The following is a 20,450-nucleotide window of genomic DNA, read 5'->3' as shown; positions in this document are numbered from 1 at the left end:
AACAGTATTTTTCATTAACAGTACAAAGCTGTAAATTTCAGCGACAGTATAATAATGTTAATTTTACAGTAACATAAAGGCAACCCTGCTGCCAGTTCTTTACTGTTATTTTACTGGGAAATTCTTAACAGTGTGTGTGAAGTATTTATGTTTACATTTCCCTGACTAATTGGAACAATAAGAAAATATAGGTGGCTATACCCATTAGTTTAAATAGGTGATATTTAGTTTTGTTGCATGTTTTTCCTCAGTCAGAGCCGTCTTTGAGGTGTAAGATTGTGAATGCATTTATATATGTGTGCTTGTGTTCATGTTTGCTTGTTTGTTTTTCAGCTGATGGAGTCTGACCATGGATGAGGAGGTTGACCCTGACGGCGAAAATGTGAACTCCGTCTTGGCTCAGGAATCTTCAGAACTGCTCCACGTCCTTAGCGGTCAGTCACCCGCAGTCATAATGAAGTTGTGCCAAATGATGCCCAGTGATGCCGGGTGGAACGCCAACATGGCCCCCGGTAGCTCCTCTGCAGCAGCAGCAGCAGAAACAGAACACATCGAAGCCATGTTGGAGTACTTCAGGGTGGCCAACGCTGCAGAGTGCCGCAACTTCCTGGAGAGCATGTGTCTCTTGTGTGAGAACATCCCCATGCGCCTGGAGTCGAGGCTCATGTCAGTGGCTGGATATGCAAGTAGTGAGTATAAAATGATGCTATGAATGTTAACAAGCGAGGCTAGTCCTGGGCTAGAAGGTTCATGCTGATACTTCGGTGGTCAAGAGGCCTACAGTATGCGCAGTCGTTTTAACAAGTCATTAAAGTTAATGTTAAGACACAAGATGGGAATTATATAAAATAAAATTGAATCTGTAGAAAGAGTAATTTAACAAAAATGACACAGGACATGAACTGCAACTGCACTTCTCTCTGTGGGTTGAAACGGAAGTGTGTCATGGAAAGCACCATGCAACCCTGCAGTATTTCACCAGTGCTGCATTTTGACTCCTTTACCCACAATAAAGAAAATAAGAGCCTAATCAGTATAAAATGTATGTGTAACCAGTTTCAATGGAACAAATTGGCCTATTCGGTTTACTTTTGAAATATTTACACTCTATCTGTGGATGGTCGCTCATTTGAGTTGAATCAGGTGATCTGATATTTGGTATATTTTTTTAAACATTGTGGTTACCACAGCTTGCCAACCACCTACTGTTTCATAACTGTAGAGCTCTGATTAAACTGTGACTTCAGCACGGTACTGAAGCACAAACGGTTGATTGCTGAATCGGGCACACAGTATATGCAGGGCTTAACTGTCAAGAGTCCATTTTCTCACTGTGGAGCATAGCAATATGATGTGGCGTGATCAAGTACATACTTTTGTTGGTTCGTCAGTGAAATTGATTTTATTTGATTATTATTTGGAAAGGAAAACGTGTGGCTTGTGTGTTTGTTATCAGTGTTGAATCACCCCTTGATTCCATCCATTCAATATTTTTGATGATCGAAACGTTTTAGTTTTTGCATTACATAGTAGATTAAATTATTATATTATAATTGTTTTCAGTTTCTTGCACTGAAAATCATATAGAGTACCTGCAACCTTTGCAGGTGGGGGTTTTCCTCTTATTTTCGGTCCCTATTTACATGTCATTTGCCATAAAGCCATAGATGCTCTGCATTTTGTTCTGTTTACCGCTTGGAGTGGAATAATGAATAATTTGTGATGGTCTTTCATGGTCTTTGTGCTGGCCTGGGTAACAGTATGACTTTCTGTTTGACTGCTCAGTTGATGCCATAAAGTCTCCAGCCACAGTGTCTCTAAGAGATACAGCTAGTTAATGCTTGTTAATGTCTGTCTGTGGGAGTGGGAGACAATATACATGCATGATTTTGTGTGTGTGTGTATGTATGTATGTGTGCAGATAGGATTACACATTTTGTTTGTGTCTGGCTGCACTGGCTTGCATAGGTACATATACAGTCTGCAGGTGTCTTCCATAGATTTGGTGTTTTATATACTATCCAATGTACGCTAACTTCTTTTGCAACAACAAATTGGTCAAAACTTAAACAGGAATTAAAATTCCAGTATATAATGTATATGCTATATAAACATAGAAATTACTTTAATAGATTGGCTCCGTTGTCACCGGTATCCGATCCAGCTATTCAAATCAGTATCAACCTGATATCCGATCCGGTGGCTGTATTGGTGCATCCCTACTGTTGTGTATTTGCATATTGAGCAAACCCAAAGCAGCTCTCAAAATAAAACGTGGCTTACCTGGAAGATAACACATATTAAATAAAATGTAAGGGAATTGTTCTAATGGTCTGTTGTTAGGTGAAAGGTATTTCTTTACTGCTGTTTTGTTATCTTTATTTTGTTTATAGTAAAGTGCCCCACAGCAGATATAGCCTTATTGACAAATGTAAGAGGAAAAGTGAAAGTAAGAGGCAACTGTGGTGCAACAATCAGCATATCTTCAGTAAATCTTATGACTTCTGTTTCACTTTGGGAATCCCCGGCCTTTCCTTTGTTTCTTTTTTTTTTTTTCATATCTAGATAATTAAGACACTAAAAGTGAGTAATGCAAAATTGTTGCAGTGCACTTGATAGCATTAGTCTTTCTGGATATTTTCTAGTATTCCCCGGTATTTTTTTAATCTACTGTATGGTTTGTATTTGTTTTTCTGCACTGTAGATGTTCGTGAACATTCAGGTCCCAGTGTTACGGATGGGAAGTCGTCATCGCCGCCTTCAGAGCAGCTCATCAAACGGCCACGGATTGGTAGAACATACATACAGTACACACAGCGCTTCCATCTTGTTGCATTGCAGCTACAAACTATCCTGACAAATGACCATTCACTGGTTAAAATCCATGTATTTATTAAGAGAACTGGATACAGAGTGCTGCTATGTCCAACTGGCAATTGCAGTACTGTAATAATAAGAAAATCTCTGTGCGAAAAAGCATTTTCCTCAACCAAAGTGTGTCCTTTAAAGGAACATTGTGTAACATTTCGAGGGATCTATTAGCAGAAATGGAATATAATATTCATAACGATGTTTTCATTAGTGTGTCACCTGAAACTAAGAATTGTTGTGTTTTTGTTAGCTTAGAATGAGCCCTTCATATCTACATAGGGAGCAGGTCCTCTTCACGGATTCACCATGTTTCTTTGCCATGTTTCTACAGTAGCCCAGAACGGACAAACCAAACACTGTCTCTAGAGAGAGCCTTTCAAGTTTTTACATTACCTGAAGGCCACCGTAGTTCCGTGGCATCGCCAGCGCCGTCTGACTTTGTTAAAAAGTAAAATAAAATTGGTGTATGTATGCGCTGGGTGAGCAACTCTCATCAGAACGACTGGGTTCCATCTTAAAAAAACATTGTATCCACTTCTCATAATACATCTGACCTAAAACATACAGACATAAAGCACTTGCTGTTCTTTGACAGAGTTATTAGTTAGTTTTGCTTGCTACCAACATCAAGACATAATCGTAAATGTCGTAGTAAAAAAGCGAAAGGAATGAGATGTTTCCATTCCACAGTAGTGTGTTAATTAAGGGAGTAAACTAGGCATCTTAACTATGTCACTTTTACTGAGTATCATATTACCAGGCTCCACCAGTTCTCATGTTCCAATGTGCCAAACCAAAAAAAGCTTACTTGAATTACCAAGAGCCACCTCCCTCTGCAAGAGCTGCAAAAGCCAAGCAGCTGATTTAGTTTTTTGTAGTTTGTGAGTATTTTGGATTCCACGAGTCATTTCATTCGGCAGACACACACAGGCCTTTTCAAACCAAATAATCTGCTTTCTTGTACTGTGACTTTTTTAAATATTGTATTTTGAATGTTGAGTGTTCTACAATAACTTTGTGTGTTGACATATGAACAGGAAGTTGTCTGTTGAAACTTTAATTAAATATAAAGTAGTAAGGAACCATCTGGCCCTGTGGGTTGCGGCATATTAATAATAGGGCTGCTGTTCATTTGTGTGTTGCAACTTTGCACCTCCTCAAGAAGAATGGGCCTCATTCACCAACCGTTCTTAAGAGGAAATTACTTCTTAAAACCCACTTACACAATTTTCAAGAATATTCTGACGTTCACTGATGCTTTCTTATTTGGGATTTGTTCTTAGGTAAGAACAGAATCTATGCTCAAGAGCACACTTAAGCACATTTGAGTACTGACATGTTTGTGCAAAATAATTAGTTGTATTTTCTTCAATTAGTTGTGTAATATTATAGGATTTAGATTACTATATTTTTTATTATTTATGATATTTTTTAGTATTTATTTTTATTATTTTAAAAAGCATTATTGTATTTTAAAATAAATAAACACTAAAGTAACACTTCAATTCACATCAATTATGTTAATTGCGAACCATCCAATAATTAGTGATTGATCATGCTATTTATAGGCCCAAAGTACTGTGATCTATTTCCGCAATGGCATATTTACTGCTGCTGCATGATGTTGAAGATTGTGTCCTGAGGAGAGAACACATCCTACTGCAGAAGTACCTCCACTTATGAACTAGATATTTTTTTAGGGCTGTCAATCGATTAAAATAGTTAATTACGGTTAATCACAAATTAATCACAAATATTTTATCTGTTCAAAATGTAAGAAGGGAGATGACTATATATTTATTATTGGAAATCATTTACCAACATAAAACAATGGCAGATATTGTCCAGAAACCCTCACAGGTACTGCATTTAGCATAAAAAATATGCTCAAATCATAACATGGCAAACTGCAGCCCAACAGGCAACAACAGCTGTCAGTGTGTCAGTGTGCTGACTTGACTATGACTTGCCCCAAACTGCATGTGATTATCATAAAGTGGCCATGTCTGTAAAGGGGAGAGTCGTGCGTGCCCATAGAACCCATTTTCATTCACATATCTTGAGGTCAAAGGTCAAGGGACCCCTTTGAAATTGGCCATGCAAGTTTTTCCTCGCCAAAATTTAGCATAAGTTTGCAGCAATGTTTTACCTCCTTAGCGACAAGCTAGTATGCCATACTTACACACCAATGGATTCCTTAGGTTTTCTAGTTTCATGTGATGCCAGTATCTTCACTCAATCTAAAAATCGCAAGTTGCGTTATTGAGTTAAAGAAATTAGTGGCTTTAAAACCAATTTGTGTTAACACGTTATTATCGCGTTTACTTTGACAACCCTAATTTTATTTTGCGTTTGGAGTCCGGTGCTCCACCCTCTTTAAACTTCTTTTCGGGCATTCTTGATTTAATTCTCTCAACTTTTCTTTTCAATTTCTGTGTGTGCACACGGCTCTGCAGTCTCACTCACTTTTACATGGATTGACGGGGCATTTACCTATGCTAATTAGGATCAACTGGTATGCGCTTTCAATTTATGAGGCCTTTTGGATTCATCATTATAAGAACATAGGTGCGAACAATTCTGCGATTTAAGAACATGTAATGAATCTGACGTAGACTTTTCTTAGGACCTTTCTCAAAAACAAATTTAAGGAAGACCTAAGGAAAATATTGGTGAATGAGACCCTCATTGTTTCTCTGCAGAGAAACTGCCCTCTACAAATAATGTGTTATAATGTTTTCTACTCACAGATCACTGGGAGCAGTACATTGCTGCAGTGATGCATTTATTGCAGAGGAGGTGGGAGCGACTCAGTGAGCGCCTGGTGAGGGAGGTCCAGCTGGAGAATGTGTGGGTCAGCCCAAGAACGGCAAACAGAGGCAAGGACAGACCTGATCAAACCCCCGGATCAGCAGAGAAAGGGGGCAAAACACCAGGTTAGCATGACTTCCTCTTCCTCCTATCAAGAATCTGCTGAATTTACTTGGAAATCTAATCTTCATTCAAGTTGAAATATTTCAAAATAAACTTCAATATGGTACATTCAGGTGCAAAAAAACTGACATTGCAAGGGTGAAAAAAAGAAAACACTCAACCTAGAAAGAAATGCGTCTCTTATGATGCGGCTGGGTTACGCAGACACAACACTATCCTACTCATGCATACAGTAGTTAAAGTCTGCTCTACAATAACTAAACATTTTGTCACCAAACTCAGATCCTGATGGGGATTATGGGTCTCTGGAGTCCAGAGTGACATTGGAGAACTTCCTCCAGGGATGTGCAGGGAAGGTGACAGTTCTCGTTGGCCAGGCTGGATCAGGAAAAACCCTGCTGATGTCTTGTTTAGGACAGCAGTGGGCACATGGACTAGTAAGTTTACATTTTTCTCATCATTCAATAGTTTTTTAAAATACATATTTTCATGATTATCTGGGATATTCTGTGTCATTCTGTTGGATTGGTGTCAGGGTTGATTAAATTAAGAAAAGGCGAAGAATCAGCTACTCAGAAACAATAGAGGGGTTTTCTACAAATTTTCTAAAATGTTCTAAAAAGTTTCATACGTCTCTAATCTATAAGGATCTGCATGTTTTTATTGGTGCAATCCAACAGTCAGGTAACACATCTGGCCAGCACAAACAAATACTTAGCAGCTACCAGTTCTGCAGCAAGGGGAACTCCACCAATTAGCACATCAGTGTCTGTTTACAGGTCTTGGGGAGTATGTGTGAAAAACGTTGTATAAATCCTTTTGTGGCTCCAGAGGGAGTGCAGGGGTGTGAAGACCAATACATTGCCTGTCAAGTGATGTCAATGGCATCTAAAGGCTGTTTAAATCCCGTCCAAACCTTTTCATCAAAGAAAAAACACATCTAAAGGTTCCCTGTGGAGATAGGTTTTGATCAAACTTAACCGAATTTATGCATTTAAATGTAAGCTCACGTCAGGCTAAGGCTAAAGCTCTATTAATTTGAGATCAGAGATATTCAATATTTGTTGTCTTGGATCAGGGTCAGGATAAAAAAAACGGATGTTATGATAAGTATTCCACAAATTTAGCATTGCACTCTTTCCAACATTCTCAGGCTCATGACAAACAGATACCTATATTAATACCCACATCGCAACGTGACCCCCGAACACTTCAGCAGAGCCAGATCTACGTACCGGCATTCCAGGCAGATGCCTATGGCCTCCTTGTCACTAGGGGGCCCAGAGAGAGCGATATTGAACATCAACTGCCTACATAATGAAAATATTTTAAAATATACATTATTATAAATTATTAAATGTAGGCTACATTAAAAATGTTTGCGGAATAAAAATATAACATATGCAGGCTATATGAAGGCAACGGACGGACTTATATGTAATCGGTAGATGCCACAATTTATCTAAATCTATTTGTTCCTCAAACGTTTCATAATGCAAGCTACTGCTACTCTCCAGTGTCTCCACTTTGCAGCATGTAACAACAACATAAACTATCGTATACAAATCAAAGAATATATTTAGCCCATTAATCAGGGCGCTGTCATAAGAATGTAGCACTATCAGAGCGCCAAGTATTTTGTAAATTTATGAACGATTATATGTCCAAATCAGCAGGGGGAGGCGTGTAGAAACAGCTGTTGCAGTATGTTGTGAGCTACAGCTGGCAGGCAGCTGCGAGCAGGAGTTGTTCTTGTTTACACTGTAACATAGGATGGCTCTGCATTACATATTCAACTGTTGGCAGTCGTTTTTACTCACAGCTACAGTATTTTTCAGCTATAATTTTGATTGTCATTGCTTGTTTGTGCTTGTTGGCATAAAGGTATTTTATGCATCTAATTTGTTCATTCTAAATTCACAGAATGAATTGTGGTTGCGTTGTTATATAACGCTAAACATTTAGTAACATGCATTTTAATTATATGGCATACAGTATTAGCCCGGGATCATTGAATCTCATTTTCTGTCGTAGTATTGTTTATTTGTTGCGTCAAAATTCATTAGCACCTGCTATAAACAATCCAGCCCCTCTGTAGCTCCATCAATCACAATTTTCGGTGCCGCTGATAATGTGGCAGTTTAAAGGTATTTTTTTTTTTTTTTTACCAAATATCAAAATGTGCATGTAGGGTAATCTACCCATTTAATCCAGCTCTGATTGGGCAGCTCGCCTCATGCAGAGATGAGGAGCGGGCTGCAGAGGTCTGGTAAATTCACTCCTTTCTAACTCCACACCCCCAGATTTTTTAAATTTTCAAACATGTAGATGTCAGCCCCAATCAGTTTTGCGCAGCCCCCTCTGGAGCCACAAAAGGCTTTATACAACTTTTTTTTAACATACCCATTAGTACTCCACAAGATAAACTGTAAACAGAGTTTGATGTGTAAAATTGGTGGAGTTTCCCTTAAATTGTTCCTTCTCTGCTTGGTTCATTCTCTCATTTTGTATTTATTTTATCCTCTCTTTCCATCCCCTTCTCTCTCGTATGATCAAGGGCCCTATCCCTTCATCTTACCTGTTTGTCCTGCTAGAGTTTCGTCAGCTCAATGAACTGTCCCGCCCTCTCTCCCTGTCTGAGCTGCTATTTGGACACTACCTCCCTCTGAAGGGGGGCGACGAAGAAAAGGTATGCAAGTAACAGTGCTAGAACAGTGCCTTCATAAATCAGGACTTTTCTGATGTTAAATTTGTAGCATAACAGCTACAGCAGTCCTGTACTGACTGCTCTCAGGTTCATTGGCAGGTCACAAGGCGCTGCATTCATAAAGCTGAGTAGTGCCAAGAGTTGGTCCTGTTTGTAAAATTCATGAATTTCTAAAAATGTCCACTTGAAATCAAAATGAAACTAGAAGGGTACTTGGAGAGTTTCCCTAAGTGAAAAAATAATGTGTGTACCCGCCCCGTGATTCAGATCCACTCCAAAATTGAATTTATTAATGAATGAATGTAATTTTTTGTCCATGGCCCATGCTACACCCTTTCATCAAGTTTCATTGAAAATCAGGCCAGCATTTTTTCTGTAAACCTGCTGACAAACAGACAAACAAACAAACCGAACCGAAAACATAACCTCCTTGGCAAAAGGAATAAAACTTCTTATGAAGGAAAGAACTGTATTGTTCCGTAAGCAGAGGAGAAAATGGCCCAATCCCAATGTCCACACTCACAAACTCAAAGACTTTGAGGTGCGTTCCTGCAAAGTCACTGAGGGTTTAGGGCTGTCCCACTGTCAAATCATCAAGTCCTTGAGGGCTTTCTCGCAGACATTTTGAGCCCTTCATTAACACTCTCCGTAAGTCCGCATTTCTGCAGACTTTGCCAGAGGGAATTACCCACAATTCATAGCGTTGTGACATTAAACACAGGGTTACCACGGTTACCAGGGGAAGCCCGGAGGTGTAAAAAAAAAATGGATAATTAAGGAGGCATGCACATGAGGTGGAGCGAGCTGAGTGAAGGCAGACAGGCAAAGGAGCAGAGCACAGCAGAGACTCCGGCTCTGGAAACCAAATCTACGGTTTCCCCACATCCTCCGACCGCGGCCAACACTGTTTTGCAAGACGGGCTTCACTAGATATAACTTTGCGGTTTTGGTGCTTCCGTGTAGTTTGTGTTGGAGTCTGAGTCTGAACAGCGTAGCCACACGCGAGCGCGAATGTGACACCGACCCAGATTGATTTATACGTGTAAAAAGTTACAAACAGTCCCTTTAACATTAAGGATTTAAGATGGTAGATAAAAAACACATGAAATCAGAGTAATATTACACACCTGGTTTATTCATCAATCATTTCTTTTCATTTTGCGTAATGAGGTTTGACAAAACCAAGTAAATCGATTTTTTGACAGTTACCTCTAGTCTAGTTGTCACAATTGGCATCGTCAAGGGAACATGATATGTCGCCGCAGAGTGCTGTCCCATTCATATTTATGCCATTTCAAGCCCTTGCAGCCTCTCACACTCAACCATTTATCAGTTGACGTCAGTCTAGTCCCTGAGAGTTCAGGGCTTAAAGCCTCAGGGGGGACATTGGGATTGGGCCCATAACAAGTGAGAGCAGGAGAAAAGTTATTCACACTGAATAACGGGAGTTATGTAGTAGAGCGCTACAGACAAGGGCATATTTGGTTTCAGAAGTGGAGGGAGAGGGACACAATGAAGTTGCTGGGTCTTCAACAAAAAACCTGCTATTTTCTGTATTGTATATACATTTATATCAATCTAGCAAATAATACATGCGATTGGTTATTGTGCCTTCAATAATATTTATATCAATAATATTGGTTGCCCATTAGTAATACAGTCAGAAGCCTTGTGTAGAGAGACTTTACAGACTAGAGGGTTGATTATAAATACTCAACATGTCCACCATTCAGGCTGTATTTTAAACCATTTTTCAAGTTTCTAGGAACTTAAAAGGCTAGTGAACAACACACATTGTAACAAACAAATAATAGCTACTAATGTACTGTATGTCTTGAACTAATACTTTTCCGTTGTTTTTCTTACATTCCTCACATATTCTGTTCTCTGAGCAGAGAACCATTGTGGATTACCTCCTTTCCAATCCAGAGCAAAGCTGTTGGGTGCTGGATGGCTATGACGAGTTTCACAGCAAACTCACCAAACAAGAGGTGCAGGGAGACCTATTGGACCCAGAAAAGCCTCTGCCTGTTACAGACCTCATCTCAGGGCTGTTAAATCGTCAGCTTCTTCCAGGATGTACTGTGGTGGTCACCTGTCGTGTACGCGATGTCATCGATTTGGAAGGAATGGCAGATAAAGTGGGGCAGCTGCTGGAGTGGGACCGCCAGGAGATCGAGGAGTATGTGGACAACTTCTTTGGAGTAAAAGGTGAAAACATGTGTGCCTTTTATACTTACATTGTGATATTTGTTTTTCTGCATAGAGATAATCTACATTGATCCATCTCTATGCTTAATTTATAGATGTAGATCAATGTAGATTTAATATACACTGCAATATCTTTGAGTGCAGGTTAGTGGCTAGTTTTACATCCAACCATCACATCATCCATTAACTATAACAGTCATTCCCAAACTGTGGTGCACGTACCACTGGTGGTACACAAGCTCTGGTTTGGTGGTACGCAAGAGCCTTGCTAAAGGATCTAACTATTGCACTCTAACGGGCCAAGTCCTTACCTTAAAACCAAAAAATTGGCATTTAATGTAACTTTATTACAGACAACAGTTATTTGTTTCACATCACATTACAATGATGTAAACATTTGTTGTTAATCATTTAAATATTCTAGAAATAAAATTTGTTTGGATGTGACGTCTGACAAAGCATGAGTAATGTAAGCGTTAGCTAAATGCAGTCGGATTCGGACTCAGTCGTTGATTAAAGCAGAATGAGTGGAATTTTGAAATGACTACAAGGTCCAAAAGACAGTCGAGAGGCAGGTGACAACTCTGGCCCTGACAGTTCAGAGTCAAACAGACCTCTCAATGCTGAAGAGGAGTTAAAGTTGGAGTCGGCACCTGAGCCACCGAACGGGGCCACATCTTGCGCCACTTCTACCAAATGAAAAGATGTTACCAGGCTAGCTACGTTAATCTGGCATTTACTGTCAGAGGGCCAGAGGAACTGCAAAGGATATAGGTGAGGTGACTTTCATTGTACATTGTACCTGCAGTGGGAAGTGGTACTTGTGAAATTTGGTTAGGTACATAGTGGTACATGGTCTGAAAAGTTTGGGAACCTTGGATCTATAGCCACTTATCCATAGAGGGTCTGACATTGGACGAGAAGCGGATAACACCTTGGACAGGTCACTAGTCAATCACAGGGCTGACACATAAGCCGTTTTCTCATATGAACTCCGCACAATGCCTGGAGAATCAGGTCCGGAGTTGCCCTTTCACTAATGTATCACACACAACAGGAGGCGTGCAGGAGGCAGGACATGACGCAAAAACATAGCAGTCATGTAGCCGATTTGTAATTTGTAGTCTGCGTCTCTTGCCATTCCTTGAATATGTCTGACAATTTTCGGCGGCGGCCCGTACCAACAGAAGTTCCTGAATCATGTTGTCTCTCCAGTTAGATATTTTCATTGGCGTCTTTGTGTAAATGACCCCTCTTCTTCACCCTCAGATGTTTGTATTCTTCCGGTTTTGTGCCAGTCACATGGAAACATCATCAACACACCCACTCGCTCGCTGTGAATCTCTGGTCAATGAGTGACTTTATTCACTCATGGGCTCAATCGGGCATTACATGGACTTTGTACTTGGGAAATGGCTAGTAAGACTTTTGTTTAATGACCGGTCCGAATGATCGGACATTTGCATTCTCCGCTCCCCCGGGTAATGTCTAGTTAAGTTCAAGGTTGCAGTGCATTATGTGAAAGGACTATAGAAAATAGCCCCTGATGATGTCATCAGGGAGACTTCAAATTATTGAGTTGCACATCTGCCGAGCTTGAAGTCAGCCTGAGCTGCAGTATGCGGGATAATACATAAGACCAATAAACTTCACGTTATAAGAATCATAACAGGTGCAATAAAACTAAGTCATAGAAGAGGTCTGATGAGGCAAAATAAGTGAAAACATATGTGGGTATCCCTTTAATGTCTCTAGCCATAAACTGATTTATGTCTCAACTGCAAATGTCATTCAGCAGACAGAGCTCTCGGGGTGCAGGCAGCAGATCTCCTTCTTTCCAGTCGACACCTACTTGCCATGTCATCCCTCCCTGCCCTCTGCAACATCTGCTGCATCTGTCTGGAGCATTTACTACTGAAAGGGAGAGACTCAGGAAGGACACAGATACCGGTAGAAAGAGGAAGTGAAACAAGGAGAAAAGTGAAGAAAAAAGAAGAAAAAGGAGTAGAGATTCCAGGAGGAGGAAGAGGAGAAGAGGGCAGTATAGGAGGGAATTATGTGCAAAGGGGAGATCAAGGAGGAGGAAGAAGAGGGAGTGAAGACATAACGATAGATAGAACAAATGGTAGAGCCCAGCTACCTCCCACACAAGCCCAAATACCCTCCACCCTCACCCAGGTCTACCTCACTGTTCTTGGTGCGTTTCTGAGCCGTGACCCTGATACAAGAGGAAGCAATGACGACCCAAAGACCACGAGACTTCCACAGAGGTGAAGGCTGAGTAGATCACTAAACATATTAACATCATATCACACCACTGACACACCATACATAACATAGCATTTCAATACATTTGATTGACAAGGTGAATTCACAGCTTGATCCCTCTCTATTAAATACATGTTTGTGTTTTTTTTTATATTTTCTTTTTAGAAAAAAGTCAATAGGTACAAAGCATCTTACATTGTACACTTACAAATACACATTTTAGTCTTTTACACAAAGGGAGAAGTGATCCAGGAAACACGCTAGGAAGATTTATAAGTCTTTTGAAAATGACAAAAAGATTGCACAAAGGAGTACAGATATGTTGTGCTCAACATAAAAATGTTTCCAGAGAATGTTCTTAAGAAACCCACAAGTGCAATGTCTTCATTTTAATGATAGGCTTAGTTAATTTCCCCCAGTTTTCACTTTCACATGATCTTTGATAATGTACCAATGCAGCTAATGTTTGTTGTTATATCGTTATTTGTTTTCTGTCTCTTTGTGCAGTGTTGTGTGCACGTTGACCACTCTGAGTCAGTATCGATCTGAGCTGTGTGAGCTGAGTCAGCTGGCTTGGAGAGGGTTAGAGGACAGCAAGATCCTCTTCATGGAAGAAGACATTTCTCAGGATGTTTTGGAGTTTTCAATCAGGACAGGGCTCTTGTCACAGGTCAGACTTGGCTGTACAGTATGTGTGAATGTTCTTGACATATCTGTGGGTATGCAGGGCTTCTTCTGAAACTACAAGGCAATGTTAGTTGTGGAAGGAGGTAGGATGTGTGTGTGTGTGTGGGGGGTGTGTGTGGGGGGGGGGGCACATGTGGTCTACATGTCTACAGTATGTGCCTGTGTTTTTTTTTGGGGGAGGCCATAATTAGACTTGCTTAGTGCGCAAAACTAAAGGATTTGGAACACTTACTAGGGACATTTTTGGCCTCTTCATTCAAAATGTTCAATCATTTTGTCTGTATGTTAATGCATATGGCATACATTTTGGCAAGGGTGTGAGTTTTTTTTTTTTTTTTTCAAATATTGGAAGTTCAACCTTAACTCCTATAATAGGTCTATAATGTACTGTGTAGCCAGAATACAGACACTTAAACCCTGTAGGACAATAATGTACCCATTGGCCCCAGTTTTTGATCCCACAGCCATTACTAAATGGAATCATGCATTCTATTATATCGCGGCTTCTCAAAGTCCGGACCACGGTCGGCATCCGGACCGAACAGCAAGTCAATCCGGACCCAGCCCATACCTCGAGGGCACCAGAGCTAAAAGAAGAGTGGAAAGTGATATTTCAATCTGCTCTGTCTGCAATCTCTCATCCACCGCTGCTGCTTTACACAAGCACATCGCGCCAGCTTGGCTAATAGCCTGTTATTACTGTTTAACTGTTAGCCACGTATCTTAAAAGTTGGCAAATTCTTGTAAACTTAGCTGCTGGCTGAGACAAAACCGCCCCTCCTCCCTCTACCAGCGGTACCTGCAGACAGTGAACCACACCAGCAGAGGGAGGAGGAATAACTGATACTTCATTCTTCATTCTTTATAAACTTAATTTGGGAATATTATTCATTTTATTGACATTTTAGATTGTTTCCAGTGAGATATTATTATGCGTTTGTATAGTGACATTGCTGTTATAAACATTACTGTTGCTGCTCTACTAACAACATTTAGTTATATTTAAAATATAAATACATTCTAATCCTGTTCTGAATTTATTATTTTTAAAACAATATATTAAAAACGATTATTTAGTTATGAAAAAGTACCAATTAGAGTATCAATGAAGAACCAAACCGAGAAGTATTGATAAGAGTAGTAGGGCTAGTATTGATAAAATCCTAACGATTCCCATCTCTACTCGTGCTATATTATTTTGTTATCGCCAATCGACCTCTGCCCTTGAATAAAAATCAAATGCGGACCTATGAGTAAGTTTGAGAACCCCTATATTATATCATGCTTTCAATCTAGAGCCCTGGCTTAAAAAAAAAGTAGTTTTTAGTATTTGCCACCCTGTTGAGACATTTTCTCATGTTTGCCCAGCAGGGCAAATACACTATTTTCCCTGCACCGCAGTGTTTGATACAATGCATCACAATAACTGTTGTTGCTAATCATTGACACATCCCAGACTGTGAACATTTTTAATTTCCCTAGCATTTAGCAAAATTAACAGAATTTGTTTGTGTTGTTTTCAGGACAACAGTGCCATTATGTAAATAAACTGGCGTTTAAAGGGTTAAAATTCTGAAAATGAATGAAAATAACAACGGAAGTTGGTTAAAATATTGAACTCAGTGAAAGTGGAAAATAATATTAATATATCATTTGTGGCAGTTTTTAACATTTTTGTCCTCTCATTACATAAGAATAGCTTTTATTAAGAGATGCACAAAAGTTAAAAATGTATTAACTAAATACTCTTCTTTCAAAAGTCCCCATTGTTGGAATATCTGCACTTTTCTGTAGCACGAGCAACTATAGTCAGCGCCTCTGTGGGCATGGTGCAAGTGATTTTCCATACAACAGGATCAGCGCAGTTAAAGTTGTGACTAAAACTGTCAAACTATAAAAACATGTTAGAGGTTTGAGTTCTGTTGTCACGTTGCCACTTTAATAACCACCATACGATATTTTTAAATCTTGTAGCTGAAGACTGTTATTCTTGTTAGTGACATAATAAATAATGTGTTTGTCCATATCTTCCCGTTAGGTGGAGCTGAGACGTGAGGATGGGATGCTTGTCAACTCCTACTGCTTCATTCATCTGACATTACAGGAGTTTTTGGCTGCACTCAGAGTCATGACCAGTGTTGATGTTAGTGACACGCAGCTCAAGAAGAGGTAGGTAATTGAATTCAGATAAGCCAAATGGAACCGGAAAGGAACATGGTGACATTTTTCAAGGCGATTGGAGTTGTCGATCAGTTGGCCTTTCTAAAGGCAAAACCGTGGGCTCATGTACTGTGTGACCCTATTTTCAAAATGTTCTGAATACCAACACCGAGCTTTGCGCTTCTTCATTTGATAAAAACACATGTCCACCCGTGGTCAGGTAAATGCCAACTTGTTGCAGTGTGTGCTCTGCCACTTAACTAGAACCCTGTAACCTAAACTTGAAAAATAATTTTATGTATAAAGAATTTGAACAATAATTCTATTCAAGCATTAACCAATCTTGATGCTTATATCTAATCTAAATATCCCAAATCTCACCTCAATTAAGAGTACACCAGAGGTATTTTGGGATTATCTTAATAAGGACACAAGGTGCAGAGTAGTATAGAATTTCAGCTTGCTGTATAATGTAACACTCTACCAGGAACATACCAGGAATAACCCAGGGAACAGGATTAACAGTGTAAGTTGAGCACACCATGATGTATGACCTCTCCATAAAAGGAGGCCAGGAATTCACTGATGCAGGCAGAAGGCAGATGGTCCAATCAGAGGACTGGAGGCTCAGGGGGCGAGCAGAGAGGAACTGACACAGCAGGCATCACAGCCGGGGGCGACCCCTGCTAAAGCGCTAATAAAAGCCCTCTTGTTTATGGCAATATTATAAATATATTGACAGTCTGTTTTTCTTTCTGCCTAATATTTTCTGGTAAAGAGAGTGTGTTGCTACTACTTCACCAGACAACTGAAAGACAAGTCGGCAAGACTAACTGACATACTTGAAGTCTGCACTTAATTTAATCAATACTTTCAGCACAGGACCTTAATCAGGGTTTTTTGTAAATACACATGTTGAGTGAATCATGCATATAATCAGTTATTTCTTTTGAAAGCTCTTTGTTATGCCAGAGAACATAAATATACACATGAGAAGCATTAAAGTCACTGTTATTTGATTTCCTCGCATTGGTCTTTACGATGCGCTAACAATGCAGGATCACCATCGTCAAAACGGTTTAATCAATGAGCTTCCTGTCAGTCTGTATATCTTCATGTTTACTCCTCTTGGTTTGTTTGTCAAAAGCCAGTGTGAACAGGAACCAGACCAGAACTAAAACCAAATGAACCAAACTGCCGGTGTGAAAGTGCCCATAAACTTTTACAACATCCTACAAACAGCAAAACCCTTCTGTTTTGAGTTAATTTACTCACTGATTGACTTCTGTAAAGTAATAAAGCACTTAAATAAATAGAAATAAATATGTCTCTCAAAATATCATTGTCATGTGATGATGTAGATGTGTACCTTAATCTTAAACCAAATAAAATATTGACTTTGCTCTATCTTCTTCCCCATTGCTCTCTCAGATTCATTCTGAGAACTCGCTGGACGACCAAGTCAGACCAGAGGACAGTCTTTACTGACTCCCTGCACCTGTTTGTATGTGGTCTGGCTTCCCCACACTGCACTGCAGCCTTAGTTCAATTAGCCAGGACCTCTGGTGGAACAGGAGGACAAAGTTGGGTCCAAAAACGACAAACCCTCGTTCTGAAACTGCTACAAAACTTTTGTCACAGCAACACCCTTACTGGACCAAAGGTAGAATATGAACTGAAGTGAATTCTGACAAATGGAGGTATGATTTAACTTGTACTTCTGCTCTTTTCTTATTGATCATTCTTTCTTACATCTTCCCAGATTTTGGATCTTTGCCACTGTGTCCAGGAGAGCCAGGACCACCAACTAGCTAAGCAGGTTGTAGAGACGAGGCCCACTCTGGAGCTGCGCAACATCCGGCTATTACCTAATGATATTGATGCTCTGGCTTTTGTAGTTAACTCAGTAGGTGATAATGGCATTGGATTAGACTTTGGAGCATGCGCAATGGAGTTGGAGTGTTTAGATGTTCTGTCCAGGTGTCAGTACATTCACTACCTCAGGTAAGTCCACAAATACTTACAACATACATGACATCATGGCATCATCACACACACACACACCTTGGGAGATTTTCTCCTCCATCGGAGACCATCAGTTCTATATCATATCTCTAAGAACTCGTGAAGATTTCTTCCGCGCCCTTGTGCCTTGCACAAAATAACATCATGCTGCTGTCCTCCGCTGTCTCCGCCATGGACACTAAGCCCGGGGCTCTTTCTCCGGAGCTAGCCACGAACATCGGGAAGGCTATGACGGCTGTCCTGACCCTCACAATGGCGTGGCAGACAATGATGCAGCCTAACACGTGAGCTGCTAGATGGTCCCATAACCCCCCGATGGGCTATTTGGCCCACTCTTCCAGAGCGCCACGGCTTGTCTGCACAAAGCAGCCGCGGAGAGGGTGAGGAAACACACCTCCTGGAGGGATACGGGGAACGCGTGTCTCATTCCAGCTGAATGACAGAAACCTGTCGTGCATTCTCTAGCACCATAGTGCTGCGCGCTCTGGGGGGATCCTCCTTTTGAGCCGATAGCCCAAATCTCTCTCAAGATGCTATATCTTACAACAGCGCTTCTACTAGCCCTGACATCGGCTAAGACAGTGAGTGACCTATCGGTCTCGCCATCCTGTCTTTCTATTGGTACAGAAGCGCAGCGACTTTACAGTTAAATTCCTCATTTTCACCTCAAGTCTTAACAAACTTCTTTCGGTCGAGAATAAATTCTCTTGAGGGGTTCTTTTCTCCGCCTCATCAGAATGAATGAGCTGTTTGTTCATTACAGAGGGCACTCGCAAGGCGCTGTGTGACGCCGTCGCACAAGCCTACAGTGCAGTGGGAGTGGAGCCTCAGTGTGTTCACACCTGTAATTAGAGCTGTCCACTTGTGATCCGATCACTCAGGATGCATGTTAATCCCAGGTTTTAACAGGGCCTAAGTACATCTGTCCACACCTGGTATTAGACACATGCCACTTGTGATCCGATCACTCAGGACGTATGTTAATGCCAGGTCTGAACAGGGCCTAAGAGAGTTGGACAGCGGCAGTGAAAGTGGCTCAAGAGAGAGCTGCTGCTTTGACCTCAACATTCCTCAGCTGATTGTCCACCTGTCCCACATACTGTGAATCCGACTGGAGCTCTTTGTTTCCTGCTGTGTTCCCGTGGTTGACTGAGTCTCCCTGTAATGGGTAGACATACAGTAGCCGCCTTGACTCAAGAGCAACTGACACCTTTAAAGGATATTTTATCCGACCAACTCAAAAAGAGAATGAACTCCCACACAAACACACAAACTCAAACAATAAACAGTCAGCCAGAAAGAGTTTCAAGAGATATTATATGACCCAGGCGCGGGACAAGTATACTGTCAAACTGTGGGTGGAGCTCTCTTTAGGGGTCACTCTTAACCAATAACTGTACAACAAATAGAATTGGTGACATACACTCAGCAACATCAGTAATTATTGTATGAATTAAATAGGAGTGCATAACCAAAATCTTCTTGTTCATTTTCTGGGACATTTTCTTTTGTGTCCTTAAAAGATTTGACATATTGTTGGGGAGTCTTTGCATATCAGCCTCCTATCCAATGTGAAGGTTTGTTTCACTAATGTTTCATTTCATTATTTGTGTGCCTTCAGTTTTCGCGGCCGCAAGTACGACGACAAGTTTGCCGAGAAGTTGTCCACCATTTTGCCAAAATTCACAACCCTGAGAAAACTAGAGTAAGATTCCATCTTCTGCCTACTCTATTTTCTTTCCAAACAGTCTTATCAAGAGTGGTGTAGTTTAAATGTTGTTTACCTTCTCCAGACTATACTCGCAGATAAACATAAATGCCTTTGAAATGACTTAAGGAATGTAGCAGCAGCAATCAGCCCTTAACACCTCTACAACAGTGCTTGGCTGATTTTGTCTTTGTCTTCTCAAGGTTTTGTGTTGCCAGTCTGACTGCCACAGGAGCGGCTAGTTTGGCCTCTGCTCTACAGGACTGTCCAGACATCACTGAAATAAAGTACATTTGCTACCTCTGACTATATGATAGGGTTGCTGACTCCTGATACCTAATATGATGGTGAAGTATTTTGGATGCAAGTCTAAAGTTAAGACCAAGTTTTTGTTTTTGCGTTGCAGTTTTAGTGACAACAATCTGAAAGACGGAGGAATCAAACACATAGCTGCCATGTTTACCAAACAACCAAGACTGGTCTCGGTAATGTAAGTACTTAATGCCAATGAGATGCTATTTTCAGTAACCCCAATATCTCAAGATTGTTGCGTTTTTTTTTTTATCAGATTCCATGTATAAGCCTGCATTCACACCAGATCCGGCGGTGCAGCGAAAACGCAAGTTCACTTTGAATGGGGTAGTGCGTTTGGGCTGCGGCTGGGACTGCAGCAGCCGCAGGGGTTGGCGAAAAAAAACCCCGCAGCAGCCTGTGATGGAAAAATTTAAACATAATCAGCTTTTGGAGAAACGCAACCCGACGTCACGTTGCGGTAGCCAATCACGTACCCGGCAATCCAGAGCTGTACAACCCAGCCATGAGGGAACAAATTACGTTAATTATTATGATAGTCAATGGGATTAATGACTCTCCCACACC

At 40.6% G+C, this 20,450-nt stretch overlaps 1 protein-coding gene across 3 annotated transcripts in view; it reads left to right on the top strand.

Annotated features, from left to right (window-relative positions):
• The window catches only part of nlrc5 (NLR family, CARD domain containing 5), a 44,718-nt gene that overhangs the window by 1,124 nt on the left and 23,144 nt on the right, over positions 1 to 20,450 (top strand). For 2 of the 3 annotated variants that reach the window (XM_074632087.1, XM_074632089.1), the window contains exons 2-15: positions 334 to 689; positions 2,705 to 2,791; positions 5,622 to 5,807; positions 6,088 to 6,242; positions 8,363 to 8,494; positions 10,408 to 10,723; positions 12,519 to 12,993; positions 13,499 to 13,661; positions 15,717 to 15,847; positions 17,270 to 17,501; positions 17,601 to 17,842; positions 19,485 to 19,568; positions 19,775 to 19,858; positions 19,978 to 20,061. In XM_074632087.1, the coding sequence (XP_074488188.1) occupies positions 350 to 689; positions 2,705 to 2,791; positions 5,622 to 5,807; positions 6,088 to 6,242; positions 8,363 to 8,494; positions 10,408 to 10,723; positions 12,519 to 12,993; positions 13,499 to 13,661; positions 15,717 to 15,847; positions 17,270 to 17,501; positions 17,601 to 17,842; positions 19,485 to 19,568; positions 19,775 to 19,858; positions 19,978 to 20,061 (2,711 nt within the window). In that variant the 5' untranslated portion in view covers positions 334 to 349. The remainder of the gene's footprint in view (positions 1 to 333; positions 690 to 2,704; positions 2,792 to 5,621; positions 5,808 to 6,087; positions 6,243 to 8,362; positions 8,495 to 10,407; positions 10,724 to 12,518; positions 12,994 to 13,498; positions 13,662 to 15,716; positions 15,848 to 17,269; positions 17,502 to 17,600; positions 17,843 to 19,484; positions 19,569 to 19,774; positions 19,859 to 19,977; positions 20,062 to 20,450) is intronic. The other variant, XM_074632088.1, reaches the window with a different exon arrangement.

The sequence above is a fragment of the Sebastes fasciatus genome, chromosome 4, assembly GCF_043250625.1.
Source record: "Sebastes fasciatus isolate fSebFas1 chromosome 4, fSebFas1.pri, whole genome shotgun sequence".
NCBI classification, from domain to species: Eukaryota; Metazoa; Chordata; class Actinopteri; order Perciformes; family Sebastidae; genus Sebastes; species Sebastes fasciatus.
Note: the sequence above shows the minus strand (reverse complement) of the source record. Positions and strands in the feature narration are given on the sequence as shown.